The 25,019-nt window shown below is 45.7% G+C and overlaps 1 protein-coding gene and 1 long non-coding RNA gene across 2 annotated transcripts; both read left to right on the top strand.

The window, feature by feature from the left end:
- The first annotated feature begins 319 nt into the window (after positions 1-319).
- On the top strand, positions 320-2,338 carry LOC120651297. The gene is made up of 2 exons (XR_005666101.1): positions 320-693; positions 1,995-2,338. It is a non-coding gene; the product is annotated as an uncharacterized LOC120651297 (long non-coding RNA).
- Positions 2,339-4,325: 1,987 nt separating this feature from the next.
- LOC120652506 (suppressor protein SRP40-like) lies at positions 4,326-5,000 on the top strand. Its single transcript, XM_039930364.1, has one exon. It carries the CDS (start codon positions 4,326-4,328, stop codon positions 4,998-5,000), a length of 675 nt encoding a protein of 224 aa, XP_039786298.1.
- Positions 5,001-25,019: the final 20,019 nt, after the last annotated feature.

The raw sequence follows: 25,019 nt of genomic DNA, 5'->3' as shown, positions 1-25,019 counted from the left end.
ATGGATCCAATCCCGGCACGGGCGACCGGCGGCCAGCGCAGACCCCTGTGGCCCAGGCGGGGTCGCCGGCGCGGCTAGGCCAGCAGCGCCCGGCGGCCACGGGCACAGCAGCGTGCCGGCGGCCAGGCCACCCTCGCAGCGCGGCACTGCAGATTCCTCGAGCAGTACCGCGACGAGCCGACGCCCAGGCCTCCGTCGAGCCCTCTGCTGCCCCTTCATCAACGCTGCTCGCTGCAGCGAGCCGCGCCGTCCCTTTCATCGACGCCCAGCACCTGTTTTGATGGAAGGTCTCCAAGTCCTCTCAAAGCCACAGCCGACACCTTTGTGTATCCTTTGTGCCCGGACGACCTTCTGTGTGTTCTGTGATGCATTGTTACGATGATGTATGTGAGCACATACATGCTATCTCTCTCGTTTCCATGCCATCTTGCTTGTTCCGAGTACCCTACAGATCGACGAACCATCTCCTGTCGGCGCGAAGGCCGTGAAGCGACTGCCTCGGCCGGTGATGCCAGACAGGTGGCACTCTCGTAGACCATTCGGTTGTATGGTTTCGTTCATCGGATTTACCTTGTCGTGTCTAACACCTCTGTGTTGATTGCGAGGTAAATCGGGTGATCAACTGATCATGGACTCTGCCGCCGAATCGTTGCTCCACTGATTCCTTCCGTTGGACCCCGTCCACTTGAATTGGTGAGCCCTCTTCCCGTAAACCTAAACATCTAAGCTATTCCCTACTCGAGACTGGCACTTCGATGGATCGAAGTCCCATTTTCTTGGGCAGGCACACACCTTTCTTTTTTTTTTTTCCCTGTGAACAAAAAAGTATTAAGATGAACACACGGTAATCAACGTACAGACTATATTTGTTTTGTTACCTTAGCATGAGGTTGTAGCTCCCTGGCAACTCCCAAATCGTCGATCCAACTTTTGCTGTTTTCTTCTGCACTCAACTCCAACAACTTTCTAGTATTTGCACTATATAGCTATTGATAGAGAAAACTCCTATTATCTAGAAGAATTTCATTTAGCTGAAATTTTAGGGAGCATCTAAAAGAGTACTGCCCTGTTTGAAATGGAAAAATTAACATGGCTAGAGAAAGGGGCACTCGTCCCGGCGTTAGTACCGACTGCAATTTGAGCTGGTACTAACGCGCGCAGTTAGCACCGGTCCGCAACAACAGTGCCTAGGGGAGCATTTTAGTACCAGTTAGTGGCTCCAACCGGTTCTAAATAAGCTCCTCCGACAGCAGCTAGATTCCCTAGAGGCAGTTTAGTATTGATTTTAGCCTCCAACTGGTATTAAACTGCCTTGATGCAACTTAGTATAGACTGGTGGTTCCAACTGGTACTAAATACCCAGACACACTAAAAGGCAACAGCTTCTTCCTCCCCGAGCCCGAGTAGCTCATTTGTTTGCCATCTTCCCTTGTTCATCCATAGCGCCATAGAGAAGGTGTTGCTCATTTTCTCAAGTTTTGTGGGGATTACACTTATCCAAGTGCGTCAAAGGTTAGCTTCTTCATCCTCTCTTTTTGATGGTCTTTATGCTTCATTTCATGCTCCATAGTTATAGAAATTTGTGATTTTTAAAGAGTGAGAATGAGCACGATATTTTTGATTTATGTATTGATTTGAGATGTATAGAACTGATGACTTGAATTTGAGAGAAGATTTATTGGATAGGTTGAATGTGGGTAATTTATAGTGATTTTTTCAATTATTTTTAAGAGACATGGTTAGCATCGTAGTTGGTATTCTTTTAGGAGATTTTGGTTTTATACACGTATGTTATAGATAAATTTCAATTTGAATGTTTATGTGAATGTGAAATATTAAATTTAATAATTATTGAAAGTGAAATTGATGTGTTGTTGACTAAATTGTGCTAGATGTAATAATATTGTCGTTTCATCATATTAAGGAAGATGTGCATCTTTTATTATAGTTCCAGTGAATTAAATTGCTCATCCAATAAAAAAATATTATTGTAGATGGACCAACAATGGATGTATGGCGATCGGTGCACCATGGCATGGATTAATGATCTGAAGTTTTTTCTCGATGTGTCTGAGACCCACAAGTCATAGAAAGGTTTTCCCATACACCTCATCATCAGTATTCAACCTGCTTACTGTCTATATGATATACGTAGGGAGGATAAGGCTTATAAGATGGTGGACGCTATGTACCTCAAGTTCTATAAGATTATCTTGAACGCTATATTAGCCTCATAAATTCAAAAATATAAGTTACTATAGCATTCTATATCTAGGTAATTCTCAGAAAATTATGTAAGAAGTTTAAGATATTTGGCATGTTGGAGACATCTTCTTTCCATCATCTTTAATATAAATTTTGCTACTGCAATTTATAGTTTAGACAATATGTCTATTGTCTTATTACCATATGTCTTTAAAATCATTTTATTTTATTTAAAACTTATATGCCCGTAGCATCCCACGGGTCTTTACCTAGTAAATATAACGGGTTACGGCCAGTGGCGGATCTAGGATTGTACCACAGGGTATACCGCGAAGATTTTTTCCAGATACAATCAAGTATAATCAATTCATGAAAATGGCATCATCCATATATAATCCCATTAAAAATTTCAACATTAGACATAATTTTCTATGCAATAATAAAAATAAATTATCAAGTCTTAGATTCAACAATCAAGGGAACATATTATGTCTAAAATATGCATAAAAGAAGCTTACATGTCTACAGTAGTTCAAGCAGATGCAATTTCTTTCCTCTTCGTAATTAATAATAATAATTCTACAAATACAATACGCAAGGTGCAGCATTAGCATTACCGATGATTAATTCTAAGAAAATAAAATCAGATAGGGTGGCTGCAGTTTCAAAAGTATTGTTACATATGTGTGGATTAAAAAAATCAAAATTAATATAACTATTATAAGGACTATATAACTTCTCAGTTTTGACTATGTGTTGTCGGTCGAAACCCACCGGCGAGCAGCGACAGGCAACACGAGGAGACGGGAGGCTTCCGGGGCGCTGGCTGGCACTGGTCCCTCGGTCAACGGTCCAGATCTTGGCACACGCCTATTGCTTCCGCAGTCGCAGGGCGTGCCACCTGACCTATACTTGATCAGGAAGGTGCAAAACGTGTTTCAGTGATTCGCCTGCATGCATAGACACATGTAAACATTAGTCCGAGCCACTGTCGGCTCCCCGGGACGACTCTTGCATCGGCTTTAAAGAGCCGATCGAGTCCCGGTGTCAGTCAGATCTATATATCTAGATATTAATAAATGAAGCATATAACTGTAATAACTTGCTGCAATTATATTCAGTTAATCCAATCCACGATGGTAAAAGCTTCACTGCTAGATCGGAACATCCTGCATGTAATTAGGCCTAACGAACGTGATAGATAGCTAAACTTTAACCAGAATGGAGGCCTAAGAAATAGCAAGAGCCGATTCCCGGATCAATCCCCACTAAGACTAAAGCAAAGCATCTACTACATCGCCGGAACATCCAATCCGTTTGCAAGACCTAATCTAGCAGATATTACGCCAATTCTTATAGAATAAGAACAAACCATAACAGATTGGATCTACTAAACGGAACGCAACAAGGCGTTACTCCTGCACGACTAATTCCGCATGACAAGAACTAGTACAAGATTGAAAATATGTTCGTGCATGAATAACATGATATTTGCAGATGATAAGCGTGTGAGCACATGATAAATCTACTAAAACATGCTGCAAACACCAGGATAACTAGCATTACTCGCCATCAAAAATGCTTCAGCACGAGTAATACCAAAGGTAAAAGCAAGAACAATGCTGCCTTGATTGAAAGAAACGATCAAGGCAGCATGGCGCTTACTTGGATGAAACCCTAGAAATAGGGGTGGCGGTGCGCCGTGGTTTGTTGTTGCTGAACGTGAATGATGTCCTCCTTTCACAAATATCAAAGGGTACATATTTATAGTCCGTAGACTTAAAACACAATCTAAACTACCACGTCCATATCGGACTCTACCCTAACTGAACTGGACCAAATCTAAAGATATATGGCCCACATGGCCCAAATGCTCGTGTAGGAGCCAATCCACAAGCCTTCTTAAATTTCTACACTAAGCCCAACTTGCTCCTGGCCCATTAATTAACCCTGTTAATTTATGGCGATAACACATGGCCCCATGGTTTTGGCAATGATAGTTCCAAAACCATTCTATTGCTCCATCTTCCCATTGCACCATCTTCCCGTTGTTGTTCATTAAAATGCACTAAACATTCCCGGAAGACGCCTTTGCGGCTGGCTCTTCGAAAAATGTGAAAATGCCGATCCATCTTCCGTCCTCCGGCCTTTTTAAGCTCACCTTAAATCATCCCAATTCACCGCAACCCACTGTCTCAGCCAACAGAACAGCCAAACCTCGAATAGCCAAGGCCATCTCTTCCTCCTCCACATCCAACTCAGTCGAGTCGAGCTTCTCCCCCTCCTATTCCTCTTCCTCGACCTCCCTCTCAGCCTCCTCCATCGACTCAATCCCCGAAAGCAGAGAGCCGACGCCGGAGCATGACCCGATAGCAGCGCACGAGGCGCTCGCTCCTCTGCACTGGAATGCAGAGGACTTCAATTTCGGGGTCATCTCCAAGCGCGATGAACCCCAGACAGAGGGCAAAGACCTCAAATCCCTGCTCGGAGGGGAAATGGAGGAGAGCGAGGACGACAAGTTCTCGTGGGACCGGGTCAACTCCTCCTTAGAAGAGGAGATCGACTCCTCCTCCGACTCTACGGCCGGGAAGGCCTTCCGCTTCCTCGGGTCCTCTGAGGAAGGGTCCGAGGAAGAAGATGATGACGGCGGCGGCGGCTACGACAGCGGCAATGACACCAGCGGCGGTAGCAGCAACGACGACACCGGCGGCGGCGGCGACGACGACAGCGATGGCGGGAGTACGCCGGCGCGAAGCCCCAAGCGCCGTAGGTACCTAGGTACCTACTGGTGGTAGACGTAGGAGTAGCAGTAGGACTGTAGGAACAACCCGAGCCAAAGATTCGTACTCGAATCGGCTCCTTCATTGTAAAATTCCCTGTTCAATTAATGAAATTTCCTTTTCCAAATTTCGTACTTGAATAATCCGAAAAAGCCGATGGCATCGCATCGGACTTTACCAACGTCTGAGAGTCGATAGAATTCAAACTCGAAAGTAGTCCGAATAAGGATAGAACACCACTTCCGCTTCGAGTCCACCTCAGATAGACATCGTGACTCCAAGCGTATCTTCAGAACCTCGCTCCATAAATCCAAGCAAGAAACGCATCAAACCCCGAACCAGAGCCCACAAAATAACTCAAACCCTAAGGCAACAAATCTGAACCATGGCGAGCTCTGAAATTCAGACACCAAGATCCCCAATTGCGGACACGGCGATTTACGGCCTGAAGGTAACTTTCGGCCTTCCCTCTTAATTTCCTTTTAGTTCATCAAGCCACTGAATTTAATGAACTATTAAATCATAACACCGTATTAATTTCTGGATTACTGAACTCCAGGTGTCGGATATTCTCTTGCCACATCCTTCCAATCCCAAATCTTTCTATCTTGGCCCACAAACACATGAAAATCCCGTAGATTTAATTTCTTGTGAAGCAAATAGGATCCCCTTTGTAAGCCAAAACCCATGTCTTTAGGCAAGCCCTGGGTCCCCTGCTGCAGCAAATCGATCCTGAGTATGTGATCCCTAAGGAAGAGGTATCGAATCTGCATGTCACCCTCTCTGAACCTTCTTTTGATTCATTTAGCTAACTCTGCCCATTCTCCTTGCAGAAACAAGACGGTCCAGAACCAGTGACCAGCAACGGTGAACCGTTCCATTTCTTCCAGACTACTCCTGACGTTCTCTTTTGCAAGAGGTCCCTGCCAATGAAAACAGTAATACTGAAAGCTCAGCCAGACTCACCTCAGTCGGCTTCTAGGCTGAGACCAATCTCTAGGAGCGCTGCCCCGCGAGTTCCGACCAAGAAGAGAAAGATAACCACAAAACGAGTCGTCAAGAGAACAGCAAAACCTTTCTCAGATCCGTCGGAGCCCGACACCAGCCAGGTAATCCACTCTCTCCGAGATTTCTTCATTAAGCACATGTACTCCGGTTGATTGAAACGCTTTCCCCAGGATGCAAGTGAGGATACCATCAGCATGGGGAGTCCGACGCCATAGGTGATTACGGCCTCAAGAAGCAATTGTTGTCCCAGCAGACGCCCGTAGCAAAGGGACCACAACGGCTGACGCTACAATGGAAGTTCATACTAAACAAGCTGGGACCCCCGAGGCTCCGTTGGAGGTCCGTGCCGAGCATGCGGACACAGCCAATACTCCTGCTGCTACCTCCAACCCAATCGAGCCGATCGCACCCGGACCAGCTTTTACTTCTTCAAGACAGGTAACACTATGTGAGCCGATTTGAATCAGCCGATAACTCAGTTGATGGATCTTGCTCCCAAACTAACTCCAATATCTTTGCAGGGCTTCGACTTTCGGATTTGCTATCATTTGACCCGGCATCAATGGGTCTCTCTGCCCCTGGCGCAAAGACACCATCACTTCATCAGCCGATTGACCTTGCGGATCAGCTCCAACACATCAAAGGTCTGCTATAGGCTCCGATCAGCACCCTGGTCGATGACTCTGGTGAGATAAAGCATGTTCTCGAGCAAATAGAATTCCAGCTCCCAGAGTCGCTTCGGGTCAAGCTCTGGCCAGCGGCCACCTTCCTTTCTTCCGGGCAGAGGTGAAAGCAGCACAGCACAGGATAGAGGTGCATCCCTCCCAAACTTCTCTGAAAGTTGACATTGCTTAGAGGTGCGCGACACTCAACCAGAAGAAGGCGACTCTGGACGCCAAAGCCGACATCTCTGCTAGCATCAAGCGACTCGATCTCCTGGAGAAAGAATTGGCAGATCTCGAAGAAAAGGTCCGCACCACCTAGAGGCTCATCCAAGAAAAGAAGGCTTCGATCGCGAACTCCAAGCAAGAAACTCAAGAAATGACCGAGCAGATACGAGTGGAGTTCGCAGAGATATGCACCTTGAGTCAGCAGATCGTCACAGGCGATGACAAGGATGATGAAGCAATCATAGCACGAGCCGACGCTGTCCGCACAGAAGCCATCCATGCCATAGAAGAGTTCTTGAACTAGTAGAATAGTCCATGAAACATTTAATACCGCCTATTAAATCTGGAACTTGTACCTGTCAAACATATTTTTAGTCGATGGTTAAACATCGGCTGACTTGGTCAGTCTTAAGCAAAATTTCTTATATCACATAGCCAATTCACTGTATTGGCTTCCTTCTCTCTCTCTTCTTTTTTTTACTGGTCAACTCAACGTGTTGGCCTCTCTCTCTTTTTTTACTGGCCAACTCAATGTGTTGGTCTCTCTCTTCTTTTTTTATTGGCCAACTCAATGTGTTGGCCTCTCTCTTCTTCTTTTTTATTGGCCAACTCAATGTGTTGGCCTCTCTCTTCTTTTTTTATATGTATAGTCGGATGGTTCTCATCGGCTTTCATCACTCACTTTCCCACATGCTTGGCAAATACTTCTTGAGGTGTTGGCCATTGACGGCCACAGGAAACTTGACACCATCCAGTTCCTCAAGCATGTACGCATTTCCAAGTAGGACTTGATCAACCTTATAGGGCCCATGCCAATTTGTAGACCACTTGCCGTACTTCTTGTCTTTGGTTCCCAATGGTAGCATCGCCTCCCAAACCAAGTCTCCGGCCTGGAACTCTTTTGGTCTGACCTTTTTGTTGTATGCACGAGCAACTTTGGCCTTATTTTCCTTGATTTTCTCCAGCGACCAAAGCCTCAGCTCCGTGAGATCCTCCACATTGTCGCTCATCAAGGCTGCGTATTCCTTAGCTGATAGATCATTTTGGAACTCAACGCGCCTTGACCCAGCTGTAATCTCCCACGGCAACACTGTGTCTTGACCATAGACCAAATGATACAGCGATGTCTTGGTAGATCCATGGCACGAAATGTGGTATGCCCACAACGCCTCTGACAACACCTCATGCCAGCGCCTAGGATGCTCATCGATCTTTCTCTTGATCAGCTTGATGAGGCTCTGGTTAGATGCTTCAGCCTGTCCATTAGTTTGGACATAATATGGGGATGGTCTGATCAACTTGAACCCCATGTCATCGGCAAACTTTCTGAACTCTGCCGATATAAAGACCGATCCTCCATTGGTCATGATGGTATGAGGAATCCCGAATCTATAGATGATGTGCTCTTTCACAAAATTAATCACATGTTTTGTTGCCACTGATCTCATAGGTATCGCCTCCACCCATTTCGTGAAATAATCCGTGACAGCCAAAACCCATTGGTGGCCTTTTTTGGATGGCGGGTTGATCTGGCCAATCATATCTATGGCCCATCCTCTGAACGGCCATGGCTTGATGATGGAATTCAATACTGAGGCCGGCACCATCTGAATCTTGCCGAACCTCTGACATGCCTGACATCCCTTGTAATACTTGAAACAATCTTCAAGTATGGTAGGCCAATAATATCCCGATCGCCTAATCAGCCACTTCATCTTATGAGCCGATTGGTGCGTGCCGCAGGCTCCCTCGTGAACCTCATGTAAAAGCCGATTTGACTCCGAAGGCCCCAGAAATTTGAGCAGCAGTCCTTCTAACGTCCTGTAGAACATGTTATCCCCTATCAGAACATACTTCATAGCCTTGAATCTTATCCATCTGGATGCCCCCTAAGCCGAATCCTTCAAGTAATTGAAGATATCGGCTCTCCAGTCACCAGGTTCTAGAAACTGAACCTCGACGTCAACGCCATCGGCTGTTTTCTTGTACCTAGAGGCCATCTGCGCCAAACTGTTGGCCTCTTTGTTCAGTGTAATATATGATGAAGCTTTGAACATGTAAAAAATAAACAGAGGCACAGCTTCTCAACCTCAGGATACCTGGTCTCGGCGTCCAACATATGCCTGCTGAGGTAGAACACAACCGTCTCCTGATCGTCATGCTTCTGAACTAGCACCAAGGCGATAGATGTGTCACCCACGGATAGGTACACGTAGAAGGGTCTATCTTGTTATGAAGGAACCAACACTGGAGGTTTCGACAAGTATTCTTTGATTTCATCGAAAGGTTAATGCTGCTCTGCCCCACAGCGAAATTCGTCATCGGACTTGATCTTCACCAGACCCATGAATGGCTCTATACTTCCAGACAGATTGGAGATGAATCGTCTGACAAAGTTGATTTTGCCGATGAGCTTCTGCAACTCCTTCTTTGTAGTGGGTGGCTTCATCGTCCTCACGGCTTCTTGACTCTTTAAGCCAATCTCAATTCCTCGTTCATGCACTAGGAATCCCAAGAACTGACCGGCTGATACACCAAAGGCACATTTCTTTGGGTTCATTCTGAGCCCAAACTTCCGAGTCCGCTCCAAGACCTGACGCAAATCTTCCAGATGCCCCCCCAATCGATGCGGATTTGACCACGACATCATCAATGTAGATTTCCACCAACTTGCCGATGAGATCATGAAAAATGTAGTTCATGGCACGTTGATATATTGCACCGGAATTTTTCAATCCGAAGGTCATAACCACATACTCGAACAAGCCGACCGCGCCGGGTACTCTGAATGCGGTCTTGTGCACATCATCCGGGGCCATAAAGATCTGATTGTAGCTGGCATTTCCATCCATAAAGCTCAACATCTTATGACTGGCGGCCGCGTTGATCAATGTTTCCGCGACAGGTATCGGATACTCGTCCTTTGGCGTTGCTCTATTGAGGTCTCTGAAATCTATGCAAACCCTCCATCGGCCATCTTTCTTCTGCATAGGGACCACACTGGAGATCCATTCAGCATAGCGACATGGCCTGATGAACCCTGCATTCCAACATCTTTTGCACCTCTTTCTTAACTTCTTCTAGAACTTCGGCCTTCATCTGGCGTGCCCGTTGTTGAAATGGCCGAAATCCGTTCTTGAGCGGGAGTCGATGCTCGACGATGCTTCTATCCAGACCGGGCATCTCCGTACAATCCCATGCGAAGCAATCCCGATATTCTTTCAATAGTGTTATCATCGGCTCTCGCAGGCTCGAGGCTAAATTTTTGCTAATAAATGTCGGCCGCGGCTTATCCCCGGGACCGATGTCGATTTCTTCTAGATCATCAGCTGACGTAAACCCGAATCCCAACTTGCCGTCGCCTGTTAAGTCGACGGTGAACGCAAACAACTCGTCGTCGCCTGCCAAGTCAATGGTGAAGACAGAAAAATAACCAAAGAAAAATTTTGGCCAACTGCATGGGCCGGCCGTTCTTGTATAGCCATAGTCATCCATTATTGTACATCCATTAATTAGCCGACTGCAAGAGTAGGCTATCTTTGGTACACGACTACATGAACTCAACTCAAAACAGGATTTGAACATTTTTTGGGGCTGATCGCTGGGATCGGCCTCTAAGAACTCGCCACACTGGGTGGTGTGCCGTAAAGTGTCTACTCCGTGAGGCCAGTGGATAAGACAAGCCTGAATCCGTTTTTTGTAGCCTCGATCTGATCACAATCTTCCAGCACAACTCCGGAGATCGGCTCTTCTCCTTCAGCGTCCCACGCGTTCATATCCGTGAGCGAGACTTCGCTGGAGTCGTCTGCAGGGACCACCTCCACTTCGTCGCCATACTATTGGACCAAACACTGATGCATTGTGGAAGGAACATAGCAATTGGCATGAATCCAATCTCTCCCAAGCAGCATTGTGTATGTGCTTTTGCTGTTGACGATGAAGAATGAGGTTGGAACGGTCTTGCGGCCAACTGTCAACTCTACACTGAAGACCCCCTTCACCTCTGTTCACTGACCGTTGAAGTCGTTGAGCATAACATTGGTCTTGATGTGGTCAGCAGCAGAACGACCCAACCGGCACAGAACTGAATATGGCATCAAGTTAACTGCAGCACCAGTGTCGACCAACATCCTGTTGACCGGCTTGCCATCGATGAGACCCTTGATATATAGGCCCTTAAGATGCTTGTAGCTCTTCTCCTTGGGCTTCTCAAATATAATCGGCTGCAGGCCGAGGTCCAACTATGCAACAGCCAACTCTTCAGGTTGAGGCACCCGATATTCCAATGGGAGCACGAACATCATGTTCACATCAGCCGATGGCTTCTTATCGGCTTTCGACTACTTGACGCGCCACTTCTTCTTTGGGGCGCGCCGCTCTTCCTTCTGCGGGCGCCTGACTTGCTCCACAAGATCCAAACGCGTTTTCCTTAGCACGTCGAGGTATTATCCTTTTGCCTCTTCCAAGTAGCGTAGGCGTTGTACCCTACGCTTCTGCGAGCGGCTGAGCCCGTCGGGACACCATCGCGGCCGGTGGTACTTGTCCTCTTCCAGCTCGGGATCATCTTCAGGTGGCCGCGTAGTACAACCATCGCGACCCACTTTGGGTCCCAAGCGCTGGAATACCAAAGTCCCGCTCGACTGGCGTCCCCAGGGCCTACACTCCAGACAGTCATCAATAGTAGGCAATCGGCTCATACCGGAATTCCAGCAGTACTTGAAGAACGGGCAGTGCCAGTGATCGCGTATGGCCTGTCATCTTCCCAGCGTTCATCCTATGCGGTGCTCGTACTCTTCTTCTTCCAATCCATACCAGCGACGTAGCATGTACATATATTCATATTTCTCAAGAAGCTGGGATTTGATTGCGGATGTGGCGCACTTGTTCTTCGGTGATGTTCTGCCGCTCTGCCTTGTCTTCAATATAGGGCCGTTTGCCAGAAATGTCCTCTCTCTTCTGCTTGTCATGGAGGCATATAGGTCCCGCCATGTTGATCTGAAATGCGAAATTCTGGCACTCCCTTCCAAGATCTGACAGCTCTACCATGTTAGCTTGCGGGAATGGCTGACTGTCAACCTTCATCGTATGCTGTGCCAGAATAAATCGGTCTTGCTCAAGAGCCGATTGCACCTGTCGACGTAGCTCCTTGCAATCGTTCGTGGCATGGGTGAACAAGTGGTGCCACTTACAGTATGGCCTTCCTTATAGCTCTTGTGTCGTCGGGAACTTGTGATTCTCTGGAAGCTTCAACTGCTTTTCTTTGAGCAGCAGATTGAATATATGCTCCACCTTGGACACATCAAAGTCAAAGCCCTTTACAGGTCCCTTTTGCTTGACCCACTTGCACGGAACGGGGTTTGCCCCCCGAGTCCACTCTGCCACTACCACTTCTTCTTCTTCGCCAGACTCATCAGAATCATCTGCCTGGGCCATATTCACCTGGCGCTTGAACTTTTCTTGGTACAGCTCAGGGTAATAGCGTTCATATGTCGTGAGCTTCTGCATCATGTGCGCTAGAGAGTTGAATTCCAACTGGAAAGCCAGATCCTTGATCGGCTTTGCGAGGCCCAGAACTACCAAGTCGACTGCCTCCTTTTCAGTAATGCGTGATGAGTAACACCGATTCTTGACCTCTCTAAAGCGCTGCACGTATTCTGAGACAATTTCCCCTCGCTTCTGCCTGACTTGTGCAAGGTCGGCAATCCCAGCTTCTGCGTCCTCCGTGTGGTACTGGATATGGAACTGATCTTCCAGCTGCTTCCAGGTACGGATCGAATCCGGAGCCAATGACGTGTACCATCCGAACGCTGGACCCGTTAGAGACTGGCAGAAGAATCAGACCCGCAGAGGATTCGACACAGAGATCATCCCGAGCTGCGTCAGGTACCGGCTCACATGCTCGATGGAGCTAGATCCCTCCGATCCATTGAACTTGGTGAACTCAAGGGAGCCGATACTTGGGTGGTAATGGGATCGAGTGGTATTCGCTTGGGTACGGCTTGGAATTGCCGATTGCCTTCCTCTTGGGCAGTATGCCGAACTGATCTCTCAGTATCACGCTGATCTGCTCCACACCGAGAACTCCTAGGGCCGAGGGTTCAGTACTCGGCCCGGTAGCGTACTTCGCTAGCCATGCTTTCTTCTCTGCATCAGTTCCGGAAGTTGCTGCACTCGTCAGTTGCCTCGGGCGCGTCTGGTTGACGTTGTTGGGGATGTAGACACAAGTGTAGCAATGCGGGATTTCCTGGGGCGGCTCGCTCAGAAACTGGCCCTCTCCGGGATCACCGCCGATCTTGTAGACGACATAGATCGGCGAACTCTGTGGCTCTGGAGATGCGAGTGAGTATGGAAATGGTGGCCTGGATTGAAGTGCAGCTTCTCCTCTGTGACTCCCCAGGACTGGTCCTGATGGGGAGTACTGGTTCTTGATCACCTCATGAACGACATGATGAGCCACGCGTTCGATCTCATTCATCAGGCTTTCAGAGTGCCGATGGAGTGAGTGAGCCACCATGTAGTTCATCTCCTGGCGCAAGGCTCTGGTACTCTCCTCTGATGGAACGGACAGATCTATATTGTCAAGAGCGCCTTCAGAAGAGAACCCCCTCCACCTGATGCCATGGTGGTGGGTCCTCTCAAAAGAGCCGATGAGATCGGTTTCAAACTGAGCTTTGATTTCATCATATTCCTGCTTGTATTCAGGAGTTAGCTCTTCATACGTGACGGGTTTGGTGGACGGTGGATCCGGCGCTTGATTCTGAGATCCGGTCATCCCAGCGGTTGACGTCGTTGTCGATGAAGGTCCCACCGAGCGTGCCAGAATGTGTTGTGGGTCGAAACCCACCGGCGAGCAGCGACAGGCAACATGAGGAGCCGGGAGGCTGCCGGGGCGCTGGCTGGCACCGGTCCCTCGACCAGCGGTCCAGATCCTGGCACACGCCTATTGCTTCAGAGTCGCAGGGCGTGCCACCTGACCTATACCTGATTAGGAAGGTGCAAAACGTGTTTTAGTGATTCGACTGCATGTATAGACACGTGTAAATATTAGTCCGAGCCACTGTCGGCTCCCCGGGACGACTCTTGCATCGGCTTTAAAGAGCCGATCGAGTCCCGGTGTCAGTCAGATCTATATATCCTGATATTAATAAATGAAGCATATAACTGTAATAACTTGCTGCAATTACATTCAGTTAATCCAATCCACGATGGTAAAAACTTTACTGCTAGATCGGAACATCCTACACGTAATTAGGCCTAACGAACATGATAGATAGCTAAACTTTAACCAGAATGGAGGCCTAAGAAATAGCAAGAGCCGATTCCCGGATCAATCCCCACAAAGACTAAAGCAAGGCATCTACTACATCGTCGAAACATCCAATCCGTTTGTAAGGCCTAATCTAGCAGATATTACGCCAATTCTTATAGAATAAGAACAAACCATAACAGATTGGATCTACTAAACGGAACGCAACAAGGCATTACTCCTGCACGACTAATTCCGCATGATAAGAACTAGTACAAGATTGAAAATGTGATCGTGCATGAATAACATGATATTTGCAAATGATAAGCTTTTAAGCACATGATAAATCTACTAAAACATACTGCAAACACCAGGATAACTAGCATTACTCGCCATCAAAAATGCTTCAGCACGAGTAATACCAAAGGTAAAAGCAAGAACAATGCTGTCTTGATCGCAAGAAACGATCAAGGCAGCATGGCACTTGGATGAAACCCTAGAAACAGGGGTGGCGGTGCGCCGTGGTTTGTTGTTGCTGAACGTGAATGACGTCCTCCTTTCACAAATGTCAAAGGGTACGTATTTAGAGTCCGTAGACTTAAAACACAATCTAAACTATCATGTCCATATCGGACTCTACCCTAACCGAACTGAACCAAATCTAAAGATACATGGCCCACATAGCATAAATGCTCGCGCAGGAGTCAATTCACAAGCCTTCTTAAATTTCTACACTAAACTCAACTTGCTCGTGGCCCATTAATTAACCCTGTTAATTTATGACGATATTAATTAACACTGTTAATTTATGACGATAACACTATGTAAGCAGTAAATGACCGAAGATAAAGCGGATATGATGGCATGGAAAATTTGATCAGTATCAATCTTTATCTAAGTTGTTCAGTGGGGAAGCCAAGATCAATTTGACCATGGTGCACTCTCCATTGTAAAGAAGGAAGCTAGTATACTTCTTATATGGTAAGATTCAATCAAGTACTAGTCGGTGTACCAGTTGGTGTCGACGGTGTAGGAGCTTGACGCAGCAGCAACAAGGCGCTCGTCGGGGTGAAGTTCTCGTCGTAGCGGTGTCAGCAGTCGACGGCCAGATGGCCCTTCTTGTAGCAGACTTGGCAGCGAGGTCGGCTGTCGTTGTCCTGCGCGGCAGGCCAGCAGGAGCAAGGCGGCGTACGATGGGCTGTGGGATCGTGGCGTTTGTTATCTCTGACCACTAATCCCCAACCTCCAGTTTTGGTTCTCAAATCATAGGCACCATCAATATTGATCTTGTACAAATCTTGTGCAGGAGGTTTCCATGATTGCTCAAGAGAAGATTTGACTACCCTCTCACTAACAGCACCCAGCTTTTCAAATTCCTGCAAGAAAAACGTTACAGAACTCTGAACTTCAGCAGGACTTTGCAATCTCCCACCATCATTTGCTCTGTTTCTTACTGACCACCATCTCCATAGGAATACAATTACATTCAACTATTTATTCTTCTCCAGTTTCCAGATCTTGTTAATAGTTTCCTTCCCTGATTGACAGCTCAATAACTCAACTCTAACATCTTCCATATTCATGTGGCGCCAACAGTGTTTTACATATTTGCATTTGAAAAAGATATGTCCACAGTCCTCATCCAGCCTTTTACAGGCAGGACACAGAGTATATAACTGAACACCACGCCTTGCCACATTTCTCCTTGTTGGTAGGCTATTATGAGCAAATCTCCATAAAAATATCTTAACTTTGTTAGCAGCTTTTAATAACCATATTTTAAACCAATTAAATTGGCCTTCATCACCTGCTTCATTCCTTGATGATGACACATCCTGCTCTGTTCTCTCTTTGCCACAGCAAGCTTATATGCAGATTTAACTGAAAATAAACCTTTGCCATTATAATGCCATGCCGGCCAATCCTCCATCTGTTCATCTATAGGAATCTCTAAGATTACCGCAGCATCTTCTGGCCAAAAGGTGTCATGAATTAGCTGCTCGTCCCATTCACCTGACACTGGGTTAATGAGCTCACTTACTTCAGTCAGCAGCGAAGGACCCCTTGGTGTGATTGGTTTTCTTGTGGTCCCCTGGCAACCATGGGTCCTCCCAAATATTCACGCTTTCACCGTTACCAATACGCCAAATAATCCTATCTTTTAACAGCTCAACCCCTCTTAAAATACTTCTCCATGCATATGATATACCCGGCCGTGAAGCACATTGGAGAATGTTTGAGTTTGGAAAATATCGTGCCTTCAAAATTTGTCCACATAATGTGCTGTTTGTTCCTTTTATTGAGTTCATTCCACACTGGCCATTTCTTTCCTACACACATGTGTGTGACTGTAATTAACGTTGACGGAGGAGGCAGAGGGCTCGTTTGGCAAAGTGGGTCGACATCCCATAAAAAAAAAGTGGAACGTCCCATCAGAAAAAGGATGCTCTGCCAATTTATTTGGAAAAGAGAGCTCTTGTCACACCCTGAAATTTTTGGATTTCAGGATGTGATTAAAATTAAAAATAAAACAACAATTTTCTCATAATTTTAAAATTTTCGCAACATTTATTTTTCTTCACAGGGAATTTAGTAAAAATAAATAATAAATTGGTTGTTTTTCTAAATCTAAATGAGGCTGTTTGTTTGCATTCATGCAGCTTTGCATTGTTTTATTGCTTGTGGTTTGATTTGAATTTAAATTCGTGGAGTTTAAATTCAAATCGAATTTGTTGAATCTTTTTGCAAAAAGAAAAAAATAGAAAAAACATTTTCGGCCAAACCAGCAATCCGGCCCGTTTCTTCCCTTGGCGCGCAAGCCAAGAACTCTCAACCACCCCTATATAAGCACCGACCCTCCCCCTCCTAATCCCCTGCTTATTTTTCCTTGCGCCGTGCGTCTGCAACGCCGCCGGCCCTAGGCTAACGCATCCCCCATCACATCGCGCGTTGCCGCCGCCAGCAAGCCGCCGCCGGATGCCATCTGAACTCGTCGCGCCCTCCTCCTGCACAGCCGGCGCCGTCACCCTTTTGGCCGCGCCTGCATGCCCCGCGCGTCCTTCTGCTGCCGCCCGTGCAAGTCGCCCCTGTGACCTGCGTCTTCGCCATGTACTGCCGCCGGGAGGGTCGGCCACGAGCGGACCGCCACCACCGCATCAGAACCATTGCCGGGCTTTGCTGCATCGACTCGCCGTGCCGAGCTGCACCAGCTACGCACGTCCCCATCGCTCATCTAGCACCAGAGCTCCGCCGCCGTTCGAAGGATAGAGCCACCGCCGCAGAACACTGCTGCCGATTCGTCGCCGTTGTTGGTACTCCGCCACCGGTGAGCACAACCACGTGATCCCATCGAGCTTCTCTCTCGATTTCTCACCTTGGCCGAACTTCTCGCAGCCCGGATCACCGTCAAATTTGGAAGTCAGAGCTGCCGGTCGTAAGCTCCACGAAGAACAGAGCAGGAGCTCTGTCGTTTTTGCGTACAGCCCCCTGGTGAATCCTTTTATCCTTTCCATAGTTTTTCTATCTTGGCCGTTTCACCTTAAGATCCCTAGATCTATTAGGTCCTTACGAATCAGTCCAAACCCATCCACTTTTATAGATCTAACCCTAGACTTTTACCTTTTCGCGGACATTGCTGGTTGTGTTTTGCGAATCTTCTCTGCTAGTCCCTGTTGGCTATAGTTAATCACGTATAGATCCCTAGAACCTTGTTTTAGCCACAACTTTTCTGTTTTAGCTCCGTTTTCCGTGTTTCTTACGTTGTCGTAATCGTAACAATGAGCCCTATCCTTTAGTACGCTCTTTTAAAGCCTTTCTTTTATTTTGGTGTATTCTTCTTAGATGTATCTTCTTGTTTGCTTTGTATGTTTGCCCAATGATTGTTCTGAGTAGAAGGATCATTGTTCGAAGTTTGAAGATCAAGTTTTCCAAGTGAGCAAAAGCTGAAGAGTAGTAAAAGTACCTTTTTCGTTGGAGAAAGGCAAGTGACCCTAACCATACTTCTGTCTATGCTTATTTATGAGAATACTTGATTTAATTGGAACATGGAGAACCACCCAAGAAAACCGTACAACCACAATACTATATGGCTCTGGTCTTGGCTAAGTAATTAGATGAACTATATGTTGTGTTGGGGTTGTTTGCTTGGTAGTTATGAGTTTGTGTTGTGGAGCGGGTGAAGAAAGCTGTGTCTTCTGAGGGACCGCAACGGCAGGGACCAACACATACATATAGGGATTCTTTGTAAAGGCCTCGTAGCGTCCCTATGCAATCACACCTCGAAAGTGTGGTATTGTGCCTGATCTGCACATATGCATGGTTGGGTTTAAAGTTCTTCGGAACTTTTACGCGAATTGTGGTGAAAGTGTACAACCTCTGCAGAGTTAAAACTAACCGGTTAGTCGTGCTCACGGTCAAGAGCGGCTTGGACCCTCACATGATTAATAAACTTAAAGATGGATTTAAATTATTTTCTCGTTATTTCTTGTGGCCTTGCTGAGTACCAACCATAAGTGTACTCACTCTTGCTTACTGCTGCTCAGAAGGAAAAGTTGCTGTGAATTCTTTTGAAGATGTTGCTGAGTTCTAGGCGTACGCAAACCCCAGTCGATTGCCTGTGAAGTTTGAAGCCTTCGTTTCCAGGATAAGCTGTATAACTCCGATAGTCTTTTAATTGTTTTATTTTCTCTTTTACGTGATACTGTTACTGATTATTCACTTATAATATTTCTATATGTATGAAACTTGATCCTGGCATACATATAGCTATGTGTTCGGTTTTGTCCTTAAAACCGGGTGTGACAGAAGTGGTATCAGAGCTGTATCGACTGTAGGACGTAAGCCTAGATAGCAAAGGTCACTTCCTAAGATCTATTTTGTCACAAAAGCAATTCCTACTTTACCCTTGATCTCTTTGGTGAATATTCTCACTCCTTGACCATTTTCATTTCTAAATCAGCCTTGATAACTCACCTTCCTCACCTGACTCTCTTTTCAATTGCACTTCTTTATTTTGCAAATGTTAGCTCCTCAATCCGTCTATTTATTTATTTTCCTGGATCACTTCTTGATTTCGATCATACCTCCCCCTTGATGTATGATTTTCCAAATTTCATCCAGCTCACCTCCTTTTGATACACTGGTGAAGTTGTTCCTTGAAATTCTTTTTAACTTACCTTTTTGGACCTATCTCCCATTTGCTTTATTCACAATGTGCTCAGTGTCTCTCCTTTCTTTCCAAATAAATGCCGCTTTGGATTCATCCCTTGATTCTTGATTCCAAAGTATCTCTTCTGGTTTCAAAAATACATAGATGATTCGTGCCACGTATCCTAATGCCTGTCCCAGTCATATGAAGATCCAAGTCATCTGAAGAATAGAGCTGATAATTCATCATAAGGAGTCAAGTCGAAGCAATTGGAAACTATATCACCTGCTCACATTCTAGCTCATATTGGATGAAGAATTCAGAGCACTACCAAAGAATCAAGTTTGATCAAGATTGAGACACTCTCACTACTACAACAATACAAAGATTGGAGCCAATGCTGGACAAATTGAAGGAGGCACATGTCATCAATGACAAAGCTGGAAGATATAACCATGCTTAGGGTACCCCTTGAAGACCTATTAACAACGTTTAGCATCGTCTTTGACTGTGTTGACTGGTGGAATTAGGTGTTTGCATGATGATGCTTGACTTTATGACCTTGTCTGATTCGTTTCTTTGTAATGACTGTTGGTGTATTGTGGGTCTTCTATCTACAATGACATAAGTTGCCTAGATGGGTTCTTCTTTTATACCTCCCCCTCCTTGTTATCCTCTGTCTTTCTACCTAATCCTTTTGAGGATGTCGAGAAGGAAGTTTATGGTGACGCTAACAGCAATACTAGCAACCTCCAAGCATCTGCAATGGTCATCAACAAATGAAAGTTGTTGAAGCATGGAATAATGAAAAGCGTAAGAGAAACTTTGAAGCACCAAAGCCACTCCAAAAAGAACAACATGAGATTAGTAAGACTCCAGGAACATGTCAATGCTGTGAGCATTATGGTCGTCTGTGCCTCCAAGAAGATAGCTTAATGACAACGGAAGCAAGACAACATTACCATTCAGAGATCAACAGAAAGTTATCTGCCCAAGATCCAGTCCTAGAAGGAGCCGCCCAAGATGAAGACCGTACTCAGACTATAAACCTCGAGGATTGGAGTATCTCTTTCAAAGAGTTTCAGCCTAAAAGAAGCAAGCAGCATAAGAAATAAATTAGTAAAACAAGCCAAGAGAAGGGCCAATGAAGCCAATGAAAGAATGGATGGTTAAAGTAGGAGTTAGACTGAGTATCCATAAAGTGTTTGATGTGAGTTGCAGAGAATAAAGAAGCATATATGCAGAGGTATTGTAAGAGGAAAAGATCAAGAAGAAAATTTAATGTGTGTTGGATGCTATCCACCGAAACCTTTGTCTCTTGCTAGCCTTGTGAATCTCGGGTCGAGATTCCTTTTAAGGGGGGTAGTTCTGTCATACCCTGAAATTTTTGGATTTCAGGATGTGATTAAAATTAAAAATAAAACAACAATTTTCTCATAATTTTAAAATTTTCGCAACATTTATTTTTCTTCACAGGTAATTTAGTAAAAATAAATAATAAATTGGTTGTTTTTCTAAATCTAAATGAGGCTGTTTGTTTGCATTCATACAACTTTGCATTGTTTTATTGCTTGTGGTTTGATTTGAATTTAAATTCATGGAGTTTAAATTCAAATCGAATTTGTTGAATCTTTTTGCAAAAAGAAAAAAATAGGAAAAACCTTTTCGGCCCAAACCAGCAGTCCGGCCCGTTTCTTCCCTTGGCACGCAAGCCAAGAACTCTCAACCACCCCTATATAAGCACCGCCCCTCCCCCTCCTAATCCCCTGCTTATTTTTCCTTGCGCCGTGCGTCTGCAACGCCGCCGACCCTAGGCTAACGCGTCCCCCATCACATCGCGCGTTGCCGCCGCCAGCAAGCCGCCGCCGGACGCCATCTGAACTCGTCGCGCCCTCCTCCTGCACAGCCGGCGCCGTCGCCCTTTTGGCCGCGCCTGCATGCCCCGCGTGTCCTTCTGCTGCCGCCCGTGCAAGTCGCCCATGTGACCTGCGTCTTCGCCATGTACTGCCGCCGGGAGGGTCGGCCACGAGCGGACCGCCACCACCGCATCAGAACTACCGCCGGGCTTTGCTGCATTGACTCGCCGTGCCGAGCTGCACCAGCTCGTCCCCATCGCTCATCTAGCACCGGAGCTCCGCCGCCGTTCGAAGGACAGAGCCACCGCCACAGAACACTGCTGCCGATTCGTCGCCGTTGTTGGTACTCCGCCACCGGTGAGCACAACCACGTGATCCCATCGAGCTTCTCTCTCGATTTCTCACCTTGGCCGAACTTCTTGTAGCCCGGATCACCGTCAAATTTGGAAGTCAGAGCTGCCGGTCGTAAGCTCCACGAAGAACAGAGCAGGAGCTCTGTTGTTTTTGCGTACAGCCCCCTGGTGAATCCTTTTATCATTTCCATAGTTTTTCTATCTTTGTCGTTTCACCTTAAGATCCCTAGATCTATTAGGTCCTTATGAATCAGTCCAAACCCAACCACTTTTATAGATCTAACCCTAGACTTTTACCTTTTCGCGGACACTGTTGGTTGTGTTTTGCGAATCTTCTCTGCTAGTCCCTGTTGGCTATAGTTAATCACGTATAGATCCCTAGAACCTTGTTTTAGCCATAACTTTTCCGTTTTAGCTCCGTTTTCCGTATTTCTTACGTTGTCGTAACCGTAACAATGAGCCCTATCCTTTAGTACGCTCTTTTAAAGCCTTTTTTTATTTTGGTGTATTCTTCTTAGATGTATCTTCTTGTTTGCTTTGTATGTTTGCCCGATGATTGTTCTGAATAGAAGGATCATTGTTCGAAGTTTGAAGATCAAGTTTTCCATGTGAGCAAAAGCTGAAGAGCAGTAAGAGTACCTTTTTCGTTGGAGAAAGGCAAGTGGCCCTAACCATACTTCTATCTATGTTTATTTATGAGAATACTTGATTTAATTGGAACATGGAGAACCACCCAAGAAAACCGTACAACCACAATACTATATGGCTCTGGTCTTGGCTAAGTAATTAGATGAACTATATGTTGTGTTGGGGTTGTTTGCTTGGTGGTTATGAGTTTGTGTTGTGGAGCGGGTGAAGGAAGCTATGTCTTCTGAGGGACCGCAACGGCAGGGACCAACACATACATATAGGGATTCTTTGTAAAGGCCTCGTAGCGTCCCTATGCAATCACACCTCGGAAGTGTGGTATTGTGCCTGATCAGCACATATGCGTGGTTGGGTTCAAAGTTCTTCGGAACTTTTACGCGAATTGTGGTGAAAGTGTACAACCTCTGCAGAGTTAAAACTAACCGGTTAGTCGTGCTCACGGTCAAGAGCGGCTTGGACCCTCACATGATTAATAAACTTAAAGATGGATTTAAATCATTTTCTGGTTATTTCTTGTGGCCTTACTGAGTACCAACCATAAGTGTACTCACCCTTGCTTACTGTTGCTCAGAAGGAAAAGTTGATGTGAAGTCTTTTGAAGATGTTGCTGAGTTCTAGGCGTACGCAAGCCCCAGTCGATTGCCTGTGAAGTTTGAAGCCTTGGTTTTCAGGATAAGCTGTATAACTCCGATAGTCTTTTAATTGTTTTATTTTCTCTTTTACGTGATACTGTTACTGATTATTCACTTATAATGTCTCTATATGTATGAAACTTGATCCTGGCATACATATAGCTATGCATTCGGTTTTGTCCTTAAAACTGGGTGTGACAGCTCTTATTTCGACAAGGATCTACTCAGAACTCGAGCGCCCTTCTAATATTAAGAGACAACAACCAATCCTAAAGCTTGAGCCGCAACATTGTTTTAACCTATATGCAGGTCAAACTACTGGAACACAAGAAACATAACTGTTTGTGAAGAAAGGAATTCTCTTATCTTCTCATGTGGCTCTTCCTATATCTTTCCCAATTCCCATCTTTGTTTTGAGCAGCCCAACTCTTCGACTTCAATCAGGGCTCGTTGCATACCTTTTCTCTTCTTCACAATTTGTTGCTACAATCAATGAACTACTCCACACACTGCAGCCTCAACGTCAAGCTTGCTCGATGCACAGAGTCAGACACCACTGATCTCCACTTGTGGCGTGGAGCCACGCTTTCTGCTGCTGAGAACATGGTATGCTTGTATGTTTTGCTCCAACATCCCATAAGACCACAACAGCATTAGTTGGGTAGTATAACCCACTACACAGTTACCAGGTTGGATTGATTGTTGGAGTAATACATGGTTTTGAACAAGAACAGCGCGTGTCTGTAGCTTCACTAGGTCTTTATTTATATCAGCCTACAGCTCATCTTGAATTTTATTGCACCAGTCATGCATGGATGTATGTATCATTTGTTTTCCGCATCTGTTGCATGATTTTTTATCACGACCAGATCACCTTTTGCATGAGTATTATTATTGTGACACGCCGGCCCATTTCTCATTATTTTCTTTGGCAAAATAGCCATTTTAGTCCCTCAATTTTACTGTAAGACTCAAATTCATCCCTCAACTTTCAAATTGACCTATAATCTCTTAACTTTCATTCTAGGGTCATACATGATGACGACATCAACACCAACGATACATCGACACCGACATCACCGCCGCTTGGACCTATTACTCATGCTCGTGCCCGTCAACTCCATCATCAGGTAAGCTCATTCTTAAGCTTTTGTCCATTATATTTCGATGATGGAAACGCGCATGCTTCTGTTTTGCTTAGGTGTAATGGAGAGGATAAAAAGGTGAGGGAATTCGCATGGGCTGGATTCGGACAGTAGGATGGCACCAACTTGTGACAACGGTCAAGACTTCATTAAGACGATACTTCGGAGTATCCGGGCTGCCGATCGGGTGTCTGAACCTATGTCTGGAGTATCCGAACGTATACCCGAAGTATCCGGGTTTGTCGATTGGATGTGACATATGCTCAAAGTATCCGAGTTTTTCAGTCCATGGTACTGCACCACCCTATTTTGGCCCAATGGACCGTGTATCCAGTTGAGCCTTTTAACGACGCATCTTGGGGGGTAGAGGATGACTCCTGGAATCCTCTGGTTGCCCTCCCTTATACTTATACCCCCAGCTGCCACCATGAAGGGGTTGGGTTTTGTTTCACAAAGTTAGCCATCACTACTTGCTAGGAGCGCGCATGTTCATCGAACCGACCGTCTTCTAGCATTCGGAATCCCATATTTCGATCAATTCAGATTGCGTTCTTGATTCCCTCTTACGATTTCATTGCTTGTTTACTTGTTCTTGCGAGTTCTTCGATTTGCTTGCAGGACGGGTGCCCTCGTGGCCGGTGTCGCGCATCGCAAGGCGTGGCGACCAGGGAGGAAGTGTATCGGTTGCTAAGGCGCAGGTTCCTTTGGTTGCTGAAGTTGGACCACCAACGTCTCCTCTTTCCCCCCAAATCGAGTTATCCAGTTCGGCCTCACTGAAAGATCGAGAAATCCCCTACGGGTTCTCATCAATACATGTTCTTATGCTAATATTATACTTCGTAATAACATGAGATAAATTCAAAAAAGTCCTTTTTACCATTGGCTTCTTATTCCCCTTCTTAATTACCACTCTTCATGCACCCGCAATACAATAAGATGCATGGATAAATAAAAATTTATATTCCAAATTTAACACTTATGATGTTTAGCTCCTAAATGCATTGATGCTCATGCTACTACACTGATTTGCTTGCATTGCTAAATATTCTTTTAGTAATAATAAACTGTTGAGAAATTTAGAAGGGAAAAGAGACAAAGGTAAATAAGACT

Source organism: Panicum virgatum, chromosome 1K (genome assembly GCF_016808335.1).
Source record: "Panicum virgatum strain AP13 chromosome 1K, P.virgatum_v5, whole genome shotgun sequence".
Classification (NCBI taxonomy): domain Eukaryota; kingdom Viridiplantae; phylum Streptophyta; class Magnoliopsida; order Poales; family Poaceae; genus Panicum; species Panicum virgatum.
Note: the sequence above shows the minus strand (reverse complement) of the source record. Positions and strands in the feature narration are given on the sequence as shown.